Source organism: Motacilla alba, chromosome 24, assembly GCF_015832195.1.
Source record: "Motacilla alba alba isolate MOTALB_02 chromosome 24, Motacilla_alba_V1.0_pri, whole genome shotgun sequence".
NCBI lineage: Eukaryota > Metazoa > Chordata > Aves > Passeriformes > Motacillidae > Motacilla > Motacilla alba.
Window position 1 is genome coordinate 1643456 of NC_052039.1, and position 16097 is coordinate 1659552.

General features: G+C 53.6%; 2 protein-coding genes across 10 annotated transcripts; one reads left to right on the forward strand and one right to left on the reverse strand.

Annotated features, from left to right (window-relative positions):
* Window positions 1–16: 16 nt before the first annotated feature.
* LOC119711352 (TIR domain containing adaptor protein) lies at window positions 17–5481 on the reverse strand. 5 transcript variants are annotated; one of them, XM_038161481.1, is made up of 6 exons: window positions 5316–5481; window positions 2284–2367; window positions 1746–1813; window positions 1495–1549; window positions 623–1222; window positions 17–482 (listed from the first exon to the last, which is right to left on the reverse strand). In XM_038161481.1, exons 4-6 carry the CDS (start codon window positions 1499–1501, stop codon window positions 439–441), a joined length of 651 nt encoding a protein of 216 aa, XP_038017409.1. In that variant the 5' UTR covers window positions 1502–1549; window positions 1746–1813; window positions 2284–2367; window positions 5316–5481; the 3' UTR covers window positions 17–438. The 5 variants fall into 5 exon arrangements, with proteins under 5 accessions (XP_038017409.1, XP_038017404.1, XP_038017405.1 ...); XM_038161476.1 differs by having other exon boundaries at window positions 1713–1813; XM_038161477.1 differs by having other exon boundaries at window positions 1713–1813; window positions 2284–2590.
* A 165-nt stretch (window positions 5482–5646) lies between these two features.
* FAM118B (family with sequence similarity 118 member B) lies at window positions 5647–16056 on the forward strand. 5 transcript variants are annotated; one of them, XM_038161471.1, is made up of 9 exons: window positions 5647–5706; window positions 6059–6090; window positions 9843–9920; window positions 11862–12114; window positions 12927–13154; window positions 14315–14443; window positions 14726–15011; window positions 15484–15543; window positions 15631–16056. In XM_038161471.1, the coding sequence occupies exons 3-9, from the start codon at window positions 9850–9852 to the stop codon at window positions 15642–15644; spliced, it is 1041 nt and encodes a 346-aa protein (XP_038017399.1). In that variant the 5' UTR covers window positions 5647–5706; window positions 6059–6090; window positions 9843–9849; the 3' UTR covers window positions 15645–16056. The 5 variants fall into 5 exon arrangements, with proteins under 5 accessions (XP_038017399.1, XP_038017397.1, XP_038017401.1 ...); XM_038161469.1 differs by having other exon boundaries at window positions 5648–5706; window positions 9791–9920; XM_038161473.1 differs by having other exon boundaries at window positions 5648–5706; window positions 9791–9920; window positions 14807–15011.
* The last annotated feature ends 41 nt before the right edge of the window (window positions 16057–16097 follow it).

Here is a 16097-nt window from a genome sequence, read left to right on the forward strand (position 1 = left end):
CGGAAAACCATCAAAATTAAAAGACTTCTTCATTTTCGTAGTTGCATCGATTCCGTGCAACGTCACTCTCTGCCTCATCTTGTCCTGCCCACAGGCGCCCAGCAGGCGCCTTGTCAGCTTAGTGGGGGTCCCGGAGCCCTCAGGACAGAGAATGCCAGTGCAGTACAGAGCTCCCGTGACCCCGAGAACCACCCGGTACCAGAGCTTAGTGTTTGTGTGATGGATGTCTCTGTCCACGCTGAGGAGATTTTGGCCACCGGGACGTGGTGGGCTCTGGTCTGCTGTCCCTCATGGATGTGGAGAACCCCCTATCTTTGGTCCCAGGTCTGGTCTGAGCAGCTCAGGTTGGACCTAGACGTCCAATGGGACACGCCAACACCCAGATCCAACGGCGACAGCTCCATGTGCCCATGGGCATGCATCTGCTTGCTTCCAGCACTACTCCATGCTTTTTGTGGAGCTCCGGCACAGTTCCTGGAGGTCTGCAGGGACAGCAGATGAGCTCCATTAGCAAACAATTACTCTAAAAATCAACTTTAAATACATGTATGGAATCTTGTCCCTTCCCACGGTCCTCACCCCAACGGACTGACGTTTCACCAGCACCCCACAGGATACTCACAGCACATGACAGTGTCTCTGATCTGCGTGAAGCTCTTCTCCTTCAGTGTCATGTAGATGTAGTAGATGTTGCGCAGCTCCCTGGGATAGTCCTTGCGATCCACGTCCTTCAGCACTGGGATGGTGCGTCCGTTGGCCATGGGAGCCTCGGCCAAGGCCTGGTGCATCTGGTACCTGCACCAGGGGTCCTGCAGGAAGCCGGGGGTTATGAGCATGACCCAGCAGTGGCTGTTCTGCACGGCGTCACACAGCTCTGTCACCATGGCGCTCCCCGCCACCGCATCGCGCAGCTGGAGGAAGCAGCGGAAGCTCTCGGGTTGGCCCTCCAGGTAGGACACCAGCTCCGACACCAGCTCCACGTCCCCCTCGCTGTGGCAGATGCAGACGTCGTAGCTCTTGTCCCACCGGGGACTGTCCGAGGCGCTGATGTCCACTGCTGACACAGGCGACATGGAGCTGGTGGCCAGGCTCGTGCCCGAAGAGCTGGAGCTCTTGACAGAGGATGAAGAGGAAGAGGAAGGCGAGGATGAAGCAGAGTGGCTGGACTTGAGGCTTTCCACTGAGCTGGGCTTGGGTTTGTGCAGGAGCCGCCTAAACCAACCTGCAGAGTAAGGTCACGGTGAGTTTTGGGGGCTCAGCACCCCCTGGACGTCCCAAGCACAGCATCGTTCAATCTGTAGGATGCCCCCAGATGGAAAGGGGTGGGTAGGATCTTGCCTTGACCCCCAAAACCGTCCTGGTCCCTGAAACTGAGCTGCCACCAACACCTGAATGCTGTGGCATCGTGAGGAGCAGCCCATGGGCACCCTGGTGTTCTCTTGGGGAAGGGATGCTGTGAGGGGGGGACAGAGCCAGGTTTGTTCCCACACTCACCAGCCATAGCGGGCAGCACACTGCTCAGCCACTGACTGCCAGCAGGACACCCCTCCTGAGAGCAGAAAAGAGGAACAAAAACTGAGAGCAAGAACTGCTTCACGGCAGGTCTCAGCCTGGTCTATTCCAGGGATCTGCACTTCTGGGGTGCTCTTACAGCCCCAAAATCATCCCCAGCCCATCTGCTTCTTCAAAACATGCTGGGAAGGAACATTTACCTGTTACTGGCTCTCTCCACTGGAGATACACACCTGCAGCAAGCGAGGCCAGGAGAGAATGGGGAGGAGAAACCCTCATTCCCATCAGTGGGAAAAGGATCCTGTGGAGGGGAGAAGGGGAAATCAGCTGGGATCACCAGGGATGGACTGGGTGCTGGCAAACCAAAAGCAGTGTGGGTGATGCCCAGAGCTGTACATCCTTGGGTTGCCTGCCCTGGCATTCCTGTATGTTCCCTGCCAGCTCACACCATCCTCAGCACTGTGCTCCCCCCATGGTTTAGGGAGCCCAGACACTCCCTGCAGACACCCAGGAACAGCAATGAGGCAAACGGCTGCTGTTTTCCACTGCTGGCATCATCCCTTCCGAAATGAAACACCCCGAGTCATGCTGAAGCCTTTCCCCCACTCCAAAAATGACACGGGACTGCAGGAAATGCCCACAAAACCCCAGCACACCCACGGAAACCACAGCGCCCAAGTGTCACCACTTAGTGACAACCAAAAGCTCGAGTGTGAGTGGAACAATGAGCACGGACAGCGAGCAGTGGGGGGAAGTTGGACGGATGCTTACCTGGAAGGCAGGAGTCTGGCACCGGAGCAGGGAAGGGGATGCATCAGCCCCGGGGTTTGGCAAAGAAAAATCTTCTGCGATTACCTGGGTGGGAAAGGACAGGTAGGATGTTCACTCTGCAGTCTAATGGGGTCTGCAGCGAATGGCGAGGCTGATCCATCCTTGCAGCTGCCACGTCCAGGCATCCCAATGAAGCTGCCCTGGGGGGGGAATGAGGGCAGGGGCACCCACCTTCCTCCCCAGGGTCAGAGTGGAGGAGCTCCCCAAACACCCAGGTGCCCCCAGCTGCCAGCAGCTCCAGCCTCTGCTGGGGAATGTGAAAGCACAGGCAGGGTAAATGGGCCGGGACAGCAGGGCTTGGCTTCCCCTCCCTGCAAAGGGCCTCCCTCCCACATCCGCCCCACGCCGTCACTGCCTGGGTGTCAGAGAGCCCAGCCCTCACCAGCACCCAGATCTGTTTTCCTCTCTGGTTTCCTGACTAAATACAGACAGGTTCATGTTTGCCACCCACACTTATGAGTTAAATTTACCTAACAAGTCATTTTTCCACCCCAGAATCCCCCCTGTATCTCTCCTTCCCCAGGTCTCGTTCCCCTGGTGTGGGTGGTGGTGGCCAACAACTGACACTGCCTTCATCTCCCCATCACCCTCAACCCTTCCAATGCCTGGTGGTTCCTCCTCAATGCCCTGTAAGAAATGAGCTCCAGGTGAGCCCTGGTTCCATCCCCCAGGAATGTGGGGAGTCTCCAGGACCCTCATGCCCATCCAGCTCCCTGAAAGGCTATTCCTGGACTGGAGATTTCCCCATCTCTTCCCTGCCTAGGGGACAATGCCTGGGCCTCTGATGTGGACAGTGAACCCTCCACCTGTTGCTGCAGTGTCACTGTGGCTAAGCTGGTGTCCCCGCACAGTGTGGAGATGATCCAGGAGGTGTCCCACACCCCGTGGGACACCAGGAGGTGGGACCCAGGGGGTCCAGCCCCAGTACTGAACGTGTCCCCCCCTCTCCCATCTGAGTCCTCACCCTGGAAAACAGCAAAGCCCCCCTGACCTCAGATCTCCAGAGCAGCTGGCCCTGGCACTCACACGGGAGCATATCCAGGGTGAGCCCAGGGTGGACCAGAGCACGAAGCTGGGTCAGCATCTCCCTCACTGTTGACCCTGAAGTGGAGTGGTGGCCATGACACCCCCACTGTACACAGTACCACGCTCCAACTGTGGGTACCCAACCTGCAGGAGTTGACCCAGGTGGGTCCTCACCTCTGCCCCAGCAGGGAGAATTGCAGAACCCCAGAGTAGTTTGGGTTGGAAGGGACCTTAAAGATCATCTTGTTCCAAATCCCTGCCATGGGCAGGGACCCCTTCCACTAGTTCAGGTTGCTCCAAGCACTGGCCTTTGAAGGCCTGGCCTTGGCAGATGGCCATGCTCACTTAACTCAATGTGTTCCTGGAGAGGGCAGTCCATGCCCAGTGCCCATCACCCCAGTTTCAGCGCTGCTGCACCTGCCCCCAAAACACACCCCAGTGTCCCCCATCTACTTGCAAGCTGACTGGGACAACAACCCCACACCTCCATGCCTGGAGGGAAGTATTTCCCTTAGGGAAAAGTCCCATGTCCTCTGACCCCCAAAAATATCCCCCCACCTCATTTAACTTCAACACCCCATGCCAGGGCTAGTCAAGACTCCCCTCATCAATGCCCCCGTGACCCAGGTGAATCCACCTCCTTGCCTGGCACACTGCTGTTTGCTTCCTCACCCCTAGGGACCTTCAAGTCTCCTGGGAATGACGGCCGAAGGTCAGGAGATCCCTCCACACTCACCAGCACCTGTCAGGCTTTTGGGGACCCCATGCCCACAGCACCACTGTGTCCCACAGGTCTTTGAAGAGCTCCTGTTGGACACTGAACCTTCCCTCCATGCCACCAGCTGGCTGTGGCTTCCTCAGGTATTTCCACATCTACTCACCCACCACATTCACTAAAACAACAGACCAGGGCACAGTAGCACAAAACCATGTGAAATGGGGGGGGGCTCCCTCATGGCTTTAACCCCTCGCCATAAACACCTCCCTATCCCCTAGGATTTCCCAAGCCAGGCCATGTGTGAGCCCTGGGAGGCACCTTGGGGGTGCAGGAGCAGGCAGGATCCTCCTGCAGGGCCCCCAGCCCACCCTCAAACACGGTGCTAAGAGCCAGAACAACCTGGGCAGCCTGTGCCTGAAAATGCAAGGAATTCCCTGAGAGACACTGAGCTCCTCCCCACCCCCTGCCACTACCTCTGCTGCCTCTCTCTCCACCAAGCAGGGGACACCAGTTGGCCCCTTGGTGGCCAAATCCCAAAGGGAAAAGCCCAAGGCCGAGTGGTAGTGAGCCCCACAGGGACCCACAGGCTACCAGCAGTCATGGGCCCCGCACCACTCCTCCCACCCGGACCCATTTCCCATTAGTCCCCGCTCTGGCACTGCTGCCACCACCCCAAAAATCAACTCCCCATCGAAGGACAGGACCAGAGGAAAGCAAGTCACCTGCCTGAGTCACCCTAGCTGGAAACCCCAGAGAGGGAACCTGGGTGAGGGTGAACCCACAAACCCCAAACCCAAAGAGGCACCACCATCTGGATCAACCACCACGCTACTTCAGCAATAACAGAATCATTATTAAAGGAGTAATTAAGCAGGCACTGCTCTCTTCACAGCGTGCCTTGACCCAGCAGCAGCAGCACCACGCTGAAGTCCCTGCAGCAGACGTTTCGGAGCCTGTGGTTTCCAGGACTGCCTGTGCAACTAAGAAACAGCAAAGACCAGGTGCTGCAAGGCAGGGTCAAATAAAGGTGGTTCTGGGGAGAAAATAAGGCCAATTTCGTCCCTAAAACCACCATGAATGTTTCATTTACGGTGCCAGTACAAAACAGTGCGCACCTACACAGAAAACAGAATAATTTTTCTCCTGGAAAGCTCTAAGTACACCCAAATTCCGCCACACATGCTTGAGGGAATCACAACGGCCGGCCAAGCCCAGGCACCGCGTGTACCTCATAGGGCTGGAGACGCGGTCACACGTACACGAACCCAGGCAACGGCAGCTGGCGGAGGAGAAGCCCCTGAGGGGCAGGGGGGCACGGAGACACCGTCGGGCCTGGCGCGGCCCCAGCCCGGCCAGAGGGACGCGCTCGGCACCGCCTCCCGGGCAACACTGCGCCGCGCATGCGCCCGCGCCTTTTATAGCCGCGCCGAGCGCCGCGCGAGCGCCGCCACGTTCCCACGCCTGGCCCCGCCTTTTCCGCTGCCAGCCAGTGACAGGGCGGGGCTGCAAGGGGGCGGGGCCAAGCCGTCCCGTGGGGCGGGGCGCGGCCGGGCGCGGGGCGGGGCGGCTGCGCGCGGCGCGGCGGCGTCTCCTCAATGGGGCCGCGCGCGCGGCGCCAGGTGCGTGCGGGGCGCGCGGCGGCGGGGGGCGGGCAGGGCGCGGTTGCCATGGAGACAGCGGGGGGGGGGGGGGAGCTGTTGCCATAGCGACGGGGCCGCCATAGCGGGGGGTCCCATGGCCGCCGGCCTGAGGGGACGGAGCGGCCTGAGGGGAGCGCCGGGCGGCGGCGGCGCCGGGGCTGAGCCGGGGGGCCCGCAAACCTCCGGCAGCGGCGGCCGGCCCGCCTGAGGCTCGGCCCCGCCGCGCCGTCGCCCTCTATAAAAGCTCGTTTTTATTGATGCGTCCCCGTGGGAAAGGAGCCTCGGTGTCCTCCCCGCCTGCTGAATCCCCGTGTTGTTGCTTTTCCCGCAGCTTTAGCGAGGAGGGCACAACGGAGAGCACAGGTAAGGGCTCGAGCAAACCCGGAGGTGTGACCCCCCCCTCCCCGCTTCCCTTTCCAGAGGCAGTTCTGGAAAGCCGGCGTGCGTCCGTGGGAGCCTGGGGGATACAGAGCTCCGCCAGGCTTTGCTGTGTCACTGCCTCTCCTCGCTCATGGAGCCGTTGGGAAGCACGTGGAGAATCACAGCGTTGAATAAAATCCTCTGGTGTGTTTTGACTCGCGTCCAAGGAGGCTGAATCCTGTGTTTTTGTGGCTTGGACAGGAGCGGGGCTTGTCCTCGGGCCCATTGTCCCTGGAGCCTGTGTTTTTAGGATGCTTTTGATCCAGCTCCAGTGCAGCTCCCACGTGGAGGGGTAGGCTTGGGAATTGGCCGGGGACAGCTCAACTTCCAGCTGAAACAGAGTGGCTTTTACACTATCTTATCCCAACACCTTAAGGCTGCTGAACTGAAAAAGAAGCTGGGAATGACATCTTTGCTAGTGGCAGTTCTCAGCACTCAAAGAAGCTGAAAATAATGGATGAGCAGTAGATTTGTACTTGTTTCTTCTGGGAATTTGTGGAGGTCTTCTGGAAGAGCCCATCTTCCAGCATGGTGCTGGATCACTTGGCTTCAATTTTAAACATCCAGGTATAGCTTTAGTTGTGTGTTGGGTGCTGAGCATGGAGCTGGTGTCAGCAGTGACTTCTCCTTGAGGTGGGGGAGAAAATGTTCCATTAATTCCCCATTTTGGTTCTGCAGGTTGGGCTCTGGTGTTGACTGTGTGGCGTGGTTGTGTTTTGCAGAGCTGCAGAGAGGTTTTTGTAAATACACACCCTGTGTGATCCTTGGCCTTTGTTTGACACACCTGGTGTTCAGGTGTTTGCTTTTACCTGGGATACACCTTCACATTTCCAACATTTCTGCAGCTGGATGTGTCTGTGTCCCACGGGGAGTTGCTGTGGTTGGGTTTGTCCAGTTTTGGTGACTTAGGCACAGTTTAAGTCTGGAAGTCTAGAAGGCTTTAGGATAAATTGAGGAATTTCTGTGGTGTGGAGGGAGAAAGAGAACGCAGCAAACCCACACAGGGAGTCTCTTTTAACCCTGATAAAAGCGATGGGGACAAGGCTGTGACAGTGGAGTGGGGCAGCTGAGCCAGGAATCCATGGAGTGTTGTGTTTACAGTCTTCACTCCCTGTAGTCTAAATAGCTGGAAAGTTCCCAATGTCTGAAGAAGGCTGGAGAGACACTTCTTATCTTCTCAGTGCCTGTGGCTCCCTCTCCTCCATGGCACCTGTGTTCCCGGGGGAACCTGCAGTACCTGCTGTGGTTTTTTCCCATGGCAGTGTCATGCTCTGAGGTAATTCCATTTAATTTTGGCTACCTCAGCTGTGCCAGCACAATCCATCCCTCTAGCAAGCAGAGTTCTTCCCAGGACTAAAAACTGGAGGTTTTTATTTCTTGGCTGAATCCCCATGAATTCTTTTTAAGACCTGTAATAACTTTTTTGGAACTAGGCTGTATTTATAATGGGGTTTTTGTTCCTTTATGGCTCTCTGCACTAAATAATAGACTTGAAGGTTGAAGGTCATTATATCAGAAAACCTTACAAGGTGATTATAATTCCAAAAGGTGTTTTTTCGTAAGTTTAAAATTGCTTTTCAAATGTCATTTAGAGGCACTTAAAATTGATTTGATGGCTCCATTCCTGCTGTTAATAGCATGGGAATGTGCAGGGTGAGTGAGATGGCAGCACTGCTGAGGCAGGTGGAAGCAAACAGGGGAGCTCTAGGTGGGAGTTTACAAACAACCTTGATATTCGAGGCTCAACTGATGATTCACAATGCAAAGATAATTATGAGCTTAAATTATATCCAATTTAGAAAGCAAGGCAGGATTTACCTTTGGCTGTAGCTCTGCTTCTGCACAGGGGCTGAGGGCAGACCTGACACCAGCAGGAGCTCAAACTTCCCTCTGAATCACTCCAGTTGTCTATTGTTAGTCCCTGCCTTTTCTAAAGCATCTTTACACCACTAAATAAAATCTGGCTGGCTTTGTCGAAGCAGCCTGTCCTTCCAGAAAAATCAGCTAATCCAAAAGGAGAGATGGGACCCTCCTGGGAAGGAAGAAGAGGGGCTTTCCCCCCTTTATCCTGACTGTGCTTGGCTGCAGTCACTCAGCAGGGATTTGATGGGGGGTCTGACAGATCTGTGTCCAGCAGGTCCTCCTGCCTTCCTGAGAGTCACTGCTTTGGTCTTTGGAGATGTAACCCCCCCAAAATAGTTCACCTGACAGGTTGCAGGTATTCAGGGGTGATGAGGCTGCAGAGGTTCATTGTCAGAGCAGCACTGAGCTCCTGGGCCGAATGTGGGTTGGAAAAAGGCAGGGCACAATGTTCAAAAGAGGGTGTGATGGAGGAGTCCTGCCTGGCATGGGCAAAACCAGGGGGATCCTCACTTGCTAAAAGCCTTTGACACTTTTATCCAAAATCTGAGCCCTACAGTAAGGCCCAGTAAGATAAAAAGGTGATTATTTGGAGTGATGAGCAGCACGTGTTCAGTAATGTTCCAGGAGGTAGGCAGTGAAAAGCAGCTCTTGGAGGTGTTCTGCTGTCAGTACAATGATTTATTATTGAGCAACGTGGTGTGGTGGAAAGTGTCCCTGCCCAAGGCAGGGGGTGGAACGACACGAGCTCTAAGGTCCTGTCCGGCCCAAACCATTCCATAATGCCATTGTGTAAAGTTTTCCAAAGGGGTCCAAGGGTAAAGGCTGCACACACAGTGTGTCTGAGCACCTGACAGTGTCACTTTGCCCTGTTCTCATCATCCAGCACTGAAAGGTGGTGCTTTCCTAGAATACTGGCTGGTTTCTCACATGATCCATGCCAACACTTACAGGTCCTACCTGGACAGACCTTCCCATTGTCACCTGCTGGGCTGCCAGGGAGCAATCACAGCATGTCATCTCTAGAACAAACCTACAGATCCCCCTGAGATGGCAAAACCTGCAAAAACTCGGTGAATTTGGGTCAGCAGCTCTTCCTCAGCCTTTCCTCTGGCCAAAAGCCCTTGTCTGACAGAGTTTTTGATGGACTCTTCATTACAATTGGCAAAGAAAAAGCAGAGGAGGGTGAACAGTCCTGTTCTTTTTCATTCCCTTTTCATAGACTTATTTGGGAGAAGCAGAGTGGGAGAGTACTGCGTGCTGGCAGAGCTTTTGTGTTTTATGTGACGGGCTGTTGAAAGAGTTCTCAAACTGCACTTCCTTTCTGTGGGCTTTAAGGTCATTTCCCAGTGCTTGCAGACTCATGGCGGGCTGGGAAACCCTTCTCTCATCACCAGGGAATGAAATGCTCTCCGTGGCTTTTTGGAGCCAACAAAAATCTCTTTGTCTTCTCTTCCCTCCCACTGTTTCCCAAGCAGCAAGTTTGCTGACAGGCTTTGTCGGGAAGGGGGGAGTGCTTCTCCTAGACCCAGGCTCTCGGGAAAAATGAGCGGCTGAGGTGAAACGAAGGGGCTGGCAAAGTGTGTTTTGCTGAGGCAATCACACCTGGGAAAAACAGCCAAGGATTTTATGGTAAAAGAGGTTAAGGAAGAGGATGAGACTGCGGAACAAAGTTCAGAGACAAAAACATGCAATTCTCAGCCCAGAGGTGATCTTGGAACGATAACAAACCTGAGATTTATCCACCTGTGCAAAGCTGGTTCTGTAAAACCTTGTTGTCCAGGTGGTGGTGTCCATGTGCAGTGACTTCGCTTGTGGTGATTTGTCTGCTGCAGAAACTGGATGGCTTCTACGGTGAGCCTGGGCAAGGAAACATTACTGGAAGATGGAATGCCACCTGCAAAAAAGCCCAGGTAAATTTATTTATGCTCCAGTGAGTTTGTGCTAATAAGAGCCTTTTCCTTTGCCTCGCATGGTTCTTTAAGGATTGTGACCCCTGGCGACCGCGGCTGTTTCGTTTCCTGATCCAAGAGCTGTGTGCTGGCTTCTGGCCGTGCCCTCGGCTTTCCTGCTGTTTGTGGAACAAACACCTTCACGCCCAGAATGTACTTTTTTTGGGGTTTTTACCCTCAGCCAGGGGATGGGGTCGCTCTCAAAGCTGTGTTTTGCTGCCCTGTCTTCATGGTCCTGTCCACTCGGAGTGTCAGCTTGGACACGGTGGTTGTGCTTTTTCACTTGAGTTGGATGGTGGTTTCCAGGAGGACAGGGTGTTACTCAAATTAATATGGTTGAGCTGCATGTAAAGGCTAAACAATTCACTCTGAGGCTCCCTGTGCTTAAAAGTAGGTGGTCTTAGAGTTCCGTGAGTGGGAATCTGAATGGTGGATAATTCTGTCCATCAGAGACTGGGACTGTGACTGCTGCAGGCTCAAAAGTTCTTGTGAACAAGCAGCTAATTCAGCTGGGGGGTTGTCTCCCACTAATTTGATTTATTTGCAAGTTCTGGAGGGCTGCAGGGTAGTTCTGTGCGGTCTCGAGGTTGATCTGTGACCCTGGAATGTGCAGAAAAGACGCTGGGAGATTATTTTTTCCTTGCTCAGGATATCAAGGTAGAAACAAGTGCATTTATCAGCAGGGCAGGCATGCAGGACATTCAGACTTGGGTGTTTGTTATTAATTTGGATTTCAGTCTCTGTATTTCCAATAATGTTTTTATACTAGCTCATTAGCCTGAATACTAATTTATTCCTCACAAAAGGCTTGCAGTCCTCAAATTAAACCCCGTTTATCAGCAGTTACAGTGAAGCCCTTCTCGAGGAAAGGGTTAACAAGTCTGTTTCATAGGCAGGAGCTGAGGGGAGGCACAGCTCCGTCTGTGTGGTGTTGGTTTCCTCTCCCCTTTTCACTAAATATCACGTGTTTGCTGATAAAGCCCATTTCTTCCATACAAGTTGCTTTCCCGGGCTGCTGCTCCAATCCTGGGAAGCTGCAGAAAGCAGCTGGACACCAGGCAAGGCAAGGAGCAACACATCTGCTTAATAAATGATAAAGGTCACATTTAAAAGGTCTGTGCAGGTGTAAAGCCAGAAAAATAGGGAGGAGGGGATGAGGAATAAGGAGAACAGAGCCCTGCAGCCCTTTCATGTGACTATGTATCATCTGGGATATGCTAAAAAATTGGCCTTGAGCATCCTGCTGACATTGCAGGCATCACAGGGAAGGGATCACTGGTACAGCTGAGGGAGTTCCTCAGCAAACTGGGGCTAGGCCCCTCCAGGGCAGAGCTAGGAGGAAGCCTTCCCTTGCTTTTCTCTGTGCTGGGGTATGTGGAGCTGTTGTCTCAAGGCCCCTGTTCTGCACCTTGTTTAAACCAGGTTGCATTTCTGACCTGCATGGGATCTGGCACACGTTTTATCTCGGGACACAGAGCGTGTGTGTGTCTCATTCTCTTGTGCTCACCACCCCTTTCCCATGCCCTCCAGCCCTCCATGTAACTTTTATTAATAGACTTCCCTTATTCCAGACTTTTAGTGGATTAGCTTTGCTGCAGAAGCACCCCAGGGCATCATTGACTTCCCCAGTAACCATCCTGGTAACAGATTTGATTCCCAAAATGTTGTAATTACAGACCTTGTATTGGGAGCATTTGTGCTGCTGATCCATGCAGCTGCCTGCTATCCTCTAAGGATACCAAGCTGCTCCTCTCATGCTCTGTTTATCAGAGAGCCCCAAGGGATATTTGATTCAAAATTTAGGCACAGGGTACCTCACTCTCCCTCAGTCTGCATGTGCCACCACCCCAGACACCCTTCCACTCATGATGGTACCAGCTGTGCTCCTTTCTCCTTTTGCAGGAAGCTGTTGCCAAGTCTCAAAACCAAGAAGCCTCGGGAACTTGTTTTGGTGATTGGGACAGGAATTAGTGCTGCAGTTGCTCCCCAGGTCCCAGCACTGAAGTCCTGGAAGGGGCTGATTCAGGCCCTCCTGGATGCTGCTATTGACTTTGATCTCCTGGAAGATGAAGAGAGCAAACGGTTCCAGAAGTGTCTTCACGAAGACAAGAACCTGGTCCATGTTGCCCATGACCTTATTCAGAAGCTGTCTCCGGTCAGTGTGCTTGTGCCTGCCCTGAGCATAGGATCTGGCTTTTGGAAATAGCCAGGTTTGGTTCTCCAGCAATGGTGCCCCCATCCCAACAATTCCCCTTTGTACAAAGAGCTGCAGGTGCACTTACTGTGCCAGGTGCCTGAGACATAACCCTGCTGTGGATGTGGGGTTTGGGTGTTTCACCTGGACCACGATGATTAAAGGGATAGAGCACCTTCCTATGAGGAAAGGCTGAGAAAACTGGGATTGTTAAACATGGAGAAGAAGGCTTCAGTGGTGACCTAATTGTGGCCTTCCAATACCTGAAGGGAGCTGACAAGAAAGATGGGGAGAGACTGTGGACAAGGGCCTGGAGTGACAGGACAAGGGGGGTGGCTTCCCACTTCCCCAGAGGGCAGGGATAGATGGGATATTGGGAAGAAATTCTTCCTTGTAAAGGTGGTGAGATAGCCCAGAGAAGCTGTGGCTGCCCCATCCCTGGGAGTGTTCCAGGCCAGACTGGAGGGGTTTGGAGCAACCTGGGATACTGAAACGTGTCCCTGCCCATGGCACAGAGTGGGACCAGATGGCAGAGTGGGCTTTAAGGTATTTCCCAACCCAAACCAGTCTGGGATTCCGTGATCCTACGACTATGCTGAAGGAGAGCATCCACCTGGTGCAGCCAAGGCTCTGTGTTTGCCCTACAAGGACCCGGAGCTTTGCAGGGTGTTGGGGAAACGTGGGTAGTTTTTTGTGGGTAGTTTTTCATGGGGCCATTTGGCATGAGGTGTTACAGGGCTGAGCTCTGATCTCAGTCTCTCTCCCCTTCTCAGCGCACAAGCAACGTTCGCTCAACCTTTTTCAAGGACTGTTTATACGAGGTGTTTGATGACCTGGAATCCAAAATGGAAGATTCTGGGAAGCAGCTGCTTCAGTCTGTGCTTCACTTGATGGAAAACGGGGCCCTTGTGTTAACCACAAACTTTGATAACCTGCTGGAGCTGTATGCAGCACACCAGGGGAAGCACCTTGAGTCTCTTGACCTGACTGATGAAAAGAAGGTAAAGGATGATTATTTCTTTTGTCAGGGACTGTGGTGGTGCAGAATGTGCTCTCATGCTGCCTGAGGGCATTGTACTGATTGTAGTGGTTTAACTGGTGGCAGACAAGCTCCAGGCAGAGGCTCTGACTGTCCAGGGCAGCAAGCAGAGGAATGAGGAGGAACGCTGCTTTCTGGAACGCTGGTTTGCTGGCTGCCATCCAGTGCTCAGGAGGAGTCCTTAAGCCTGCTATTCCTTTGATCTCTGTCCTTGAAACTTCTGGCTTGGCCTTGCTTCCACATAAGGCTCGGGTTGATGTTTCTAACCCATATGAGAAACTCCACACAAGATACAAAGCTGAACTTTTTATTTTTATAAGGTGCTGCACAGTGCTTTTCTTGATGGGCGTTCAGGGCTGCAGCCTTCAAGGCTCCCCCCTTGCCCATGTCCTCTTCCTGCAGTGGCTGGAATGGCTCCTCCTGCTGCACTCTCAGAGCTACTCTCTTTATGCAAAAATCCCTCCTCCTGCCCCAGTCAGGCTGTGAAACCCTGAACTCTGCACCTGCCCACCTCATCTCTCCGTCACGCATTTTACTGGTGGGGAGCATCTCATCCTTCTGTTTGCATGTTAAACACCCTCAATATCTGTGTCCTGTGCAGTCCTTGCTCTCTTTTAATTCTCATTTCTCTGCTTCACGTTTCCTGCGTGACCTCTTAATCTACATGGCTCGAAGTACTTACAGTGTTACTAGTAAGCATTCTAATTATTGCAAGCTTAAACGAGCTGAGGTCTGCAGGAGTAAACCGAGAGCCTCGGAAGCAGCTGTCTGAAATGGAGGTCAGCTCAGCTGGTGACTGCCTCAGAGCCAGTAGGGGCCACAAAATACAACTTGGTAGGCTTGACAAACATGCTGACATAGGATTTGTAGTTTTTTCCCCTTTTTCTGGTCAATCTGGCATTTTGATTCAGTCTTCTCATCACATTCACCAATCAGCTGAAGTGTTGACCCAAAAGAGTACCCCAGGCTGTGGCTGCAGGCCATGGGCTAGAGGCTGATGGAGGAGAAAAGATGAGGAAGAAGCAGCCTCTTTGGAGTGCTTCCCCAAAATGTTGCATTTAGCAGTGCTGTGGTGGCCAATGTGATACACTCACCACGTTGCTGCGGGTTTGTGTTGTGCAGGTGCTGGAGTGGGCACAAGAGAAGAGGAAGCTCAGCGTCCTGCACATCCACGGCGTCTACACCAACCCCAGCGGCATCGTCCTGCACCCGGCCGGCTACCAGAACGTGCTGCGCAACACCGAGGTCATGGTGAGCCACGCTGGGGGCCAGGCCTGGCAGCTACAGCTCCCCCCTGGGTCAACCAGGCACAGCTCAGCTCAGTTTAGACTGAGCTTCCCAGAGGGTGGGGGAGAACTCATTAGATATGGGAAACAGGAGGGGTGAATTCCCTGGCCTGCCAAGGTGCTGGAACACCTCCCACACTTGCTGAAGAATGGCATGGCTGCAGAGCCTCCTCCCCAGGGACAGGGCAGGTGCTGTCTCTCGTGAGGATGAAGCTCACCTTGACCAACATCTTTCCCTTTCTTAAAGCGAGAGATTCAGAAGCTGTATGAAAATAAGTCCTTCCTCTTCTTGGGCTGTGGTTGGACAGTTGATGACACCACGTTTCAGGCCCTGTTTTTAGAGGCTGTCAAGCACAAGTCAGACCTGGAGCACTTCATGCTGGTGCGGAGGGGGGATGTGGATGAGTTCAAGAAGCTCCGTGAGAACATGCTGGACAAAGGGATCAAAGTGATTTCCTACGGAGACGACTACGCTGACTTGCCCGAGTACTTCGAGCGGCTGACAAGCGAGATTGCCACGCGGGGCCGCGCAGGTACGGGGCCAGGGGCTGGGGGACCCTTGGCTGGCACCGTGCAGAGTAGGCAGGGGTAGTGGCCCCTGTTCTCCATGCTAGATAGATTCCTGAAGCTTTTTTTTTTTAAAAAAAAGCAGACGTGTCTCTAAGTGTAGCTGGATCTGCGGGTTACTTTTCTGAAAACACTGTATGTTTTAACAGTTTAGACAGCTGTGCTGCTTCCCATGCCTGCAGACTTTGTTTTTCATGTGCAGCTGCTTGTTCCTTTTTTAGTGAAGGGGCCTCACTGACCCTCATGCTGCTCAGCCTGAGCCAATGCTTTTATGAAAGAGGTATCACTAATAAATCATAAAAATGGGGGGAAATGGGTTCACTGGCCAGAGCCTTGCTCGCAGGTATTCTGAGGGTTAGCCAAGCCAGGAAAGCCTGTGTGAAACCAGCACATGGGCTGCTGGCTCTCCACCTGAGACTGGTCTCTGCTCTGCCCCAGGTGTGCCCAAGGAGGGGCAGCAGCTGAACGGCTCTGCCGCTGCCCACGCTGAGGTAAAAGGTAAGGAAGGCTCTCTGGAGCCAAGGGGCTTCAGCCTGTGTTGCTCCCTGGAGTCCCAGGCAGGTTTCAGCCTTTGCTTCCACACAGGATGCAGCCCCTGAGCCTCAGCCCTGCCCAGGCCCTGAGCCGTGGCAGGGGCTCCTGGGACAGGCCCAGGCCAGGCCAGGAGCCCTCAGGGAGGCCGGAGCCCACCACTGTCCCACTGCTGTCCAGCACTGAGCCAGGACCCTTCCAGCAGGGACGAGGCCAGGACAGAGGCACCACGGATGAACAGCTGGTCCAACACAGTAATTGTGGTTTTACTGGGGCTGCACGTGCCTGCGGAGCGCGGTATCCCCGAGGGAGCTGCAGCCTCCTCTAACTTCATACCTAGTGCTTTTATATCCTGTATTTCAATTGAAAAATGAAACTTGAGCTTTTTTTTTTTTACTGGAAGCTCTAGTTTTCTAGTCCTGTCTTTTTACTGTACAGTATTTTGTATGTTGAAGTTGTATTAAAGGCTTGCTCACTGAACGTTGGCTGCTGTATCATTTAAAGGCCCTTTCACCCCTCAC

Bases quoted from the DNA above. Each gene is read 5' to 3' on its own strand.
- LOC119711352 (XM_038161481.1), bottom strand. The intron at 483-622 runs GTGAGTATCCTG...CTGTCCCTGCAG, and splicing joins CAGAGACACTGTCATGTGCT to ACCTCCAGGAACTGTGCCGG.
- FAM118B (XM_038161471.1), top strand. From the start codon at position 9,850: ATGGCTTCTACGGTGAGCCTGGGCAAGGAAACATTACTGGAAGATGGA. The intron at 12,115-12,926 runs GTCAGTGTGCTT...TCCCCTTCTCAG, and splicing joins TTATTCAGAAGCTGTCTCCG to CGCACAAGCAACGTTCGCTC. The intron at 13,155-14,314 runs GTAAAGGATGAT...TGTGTTGTGCAG, and splicing joins ACCTGACTGATGAAAAGAAG to GTGCTGGAGTGGGCACAAGA.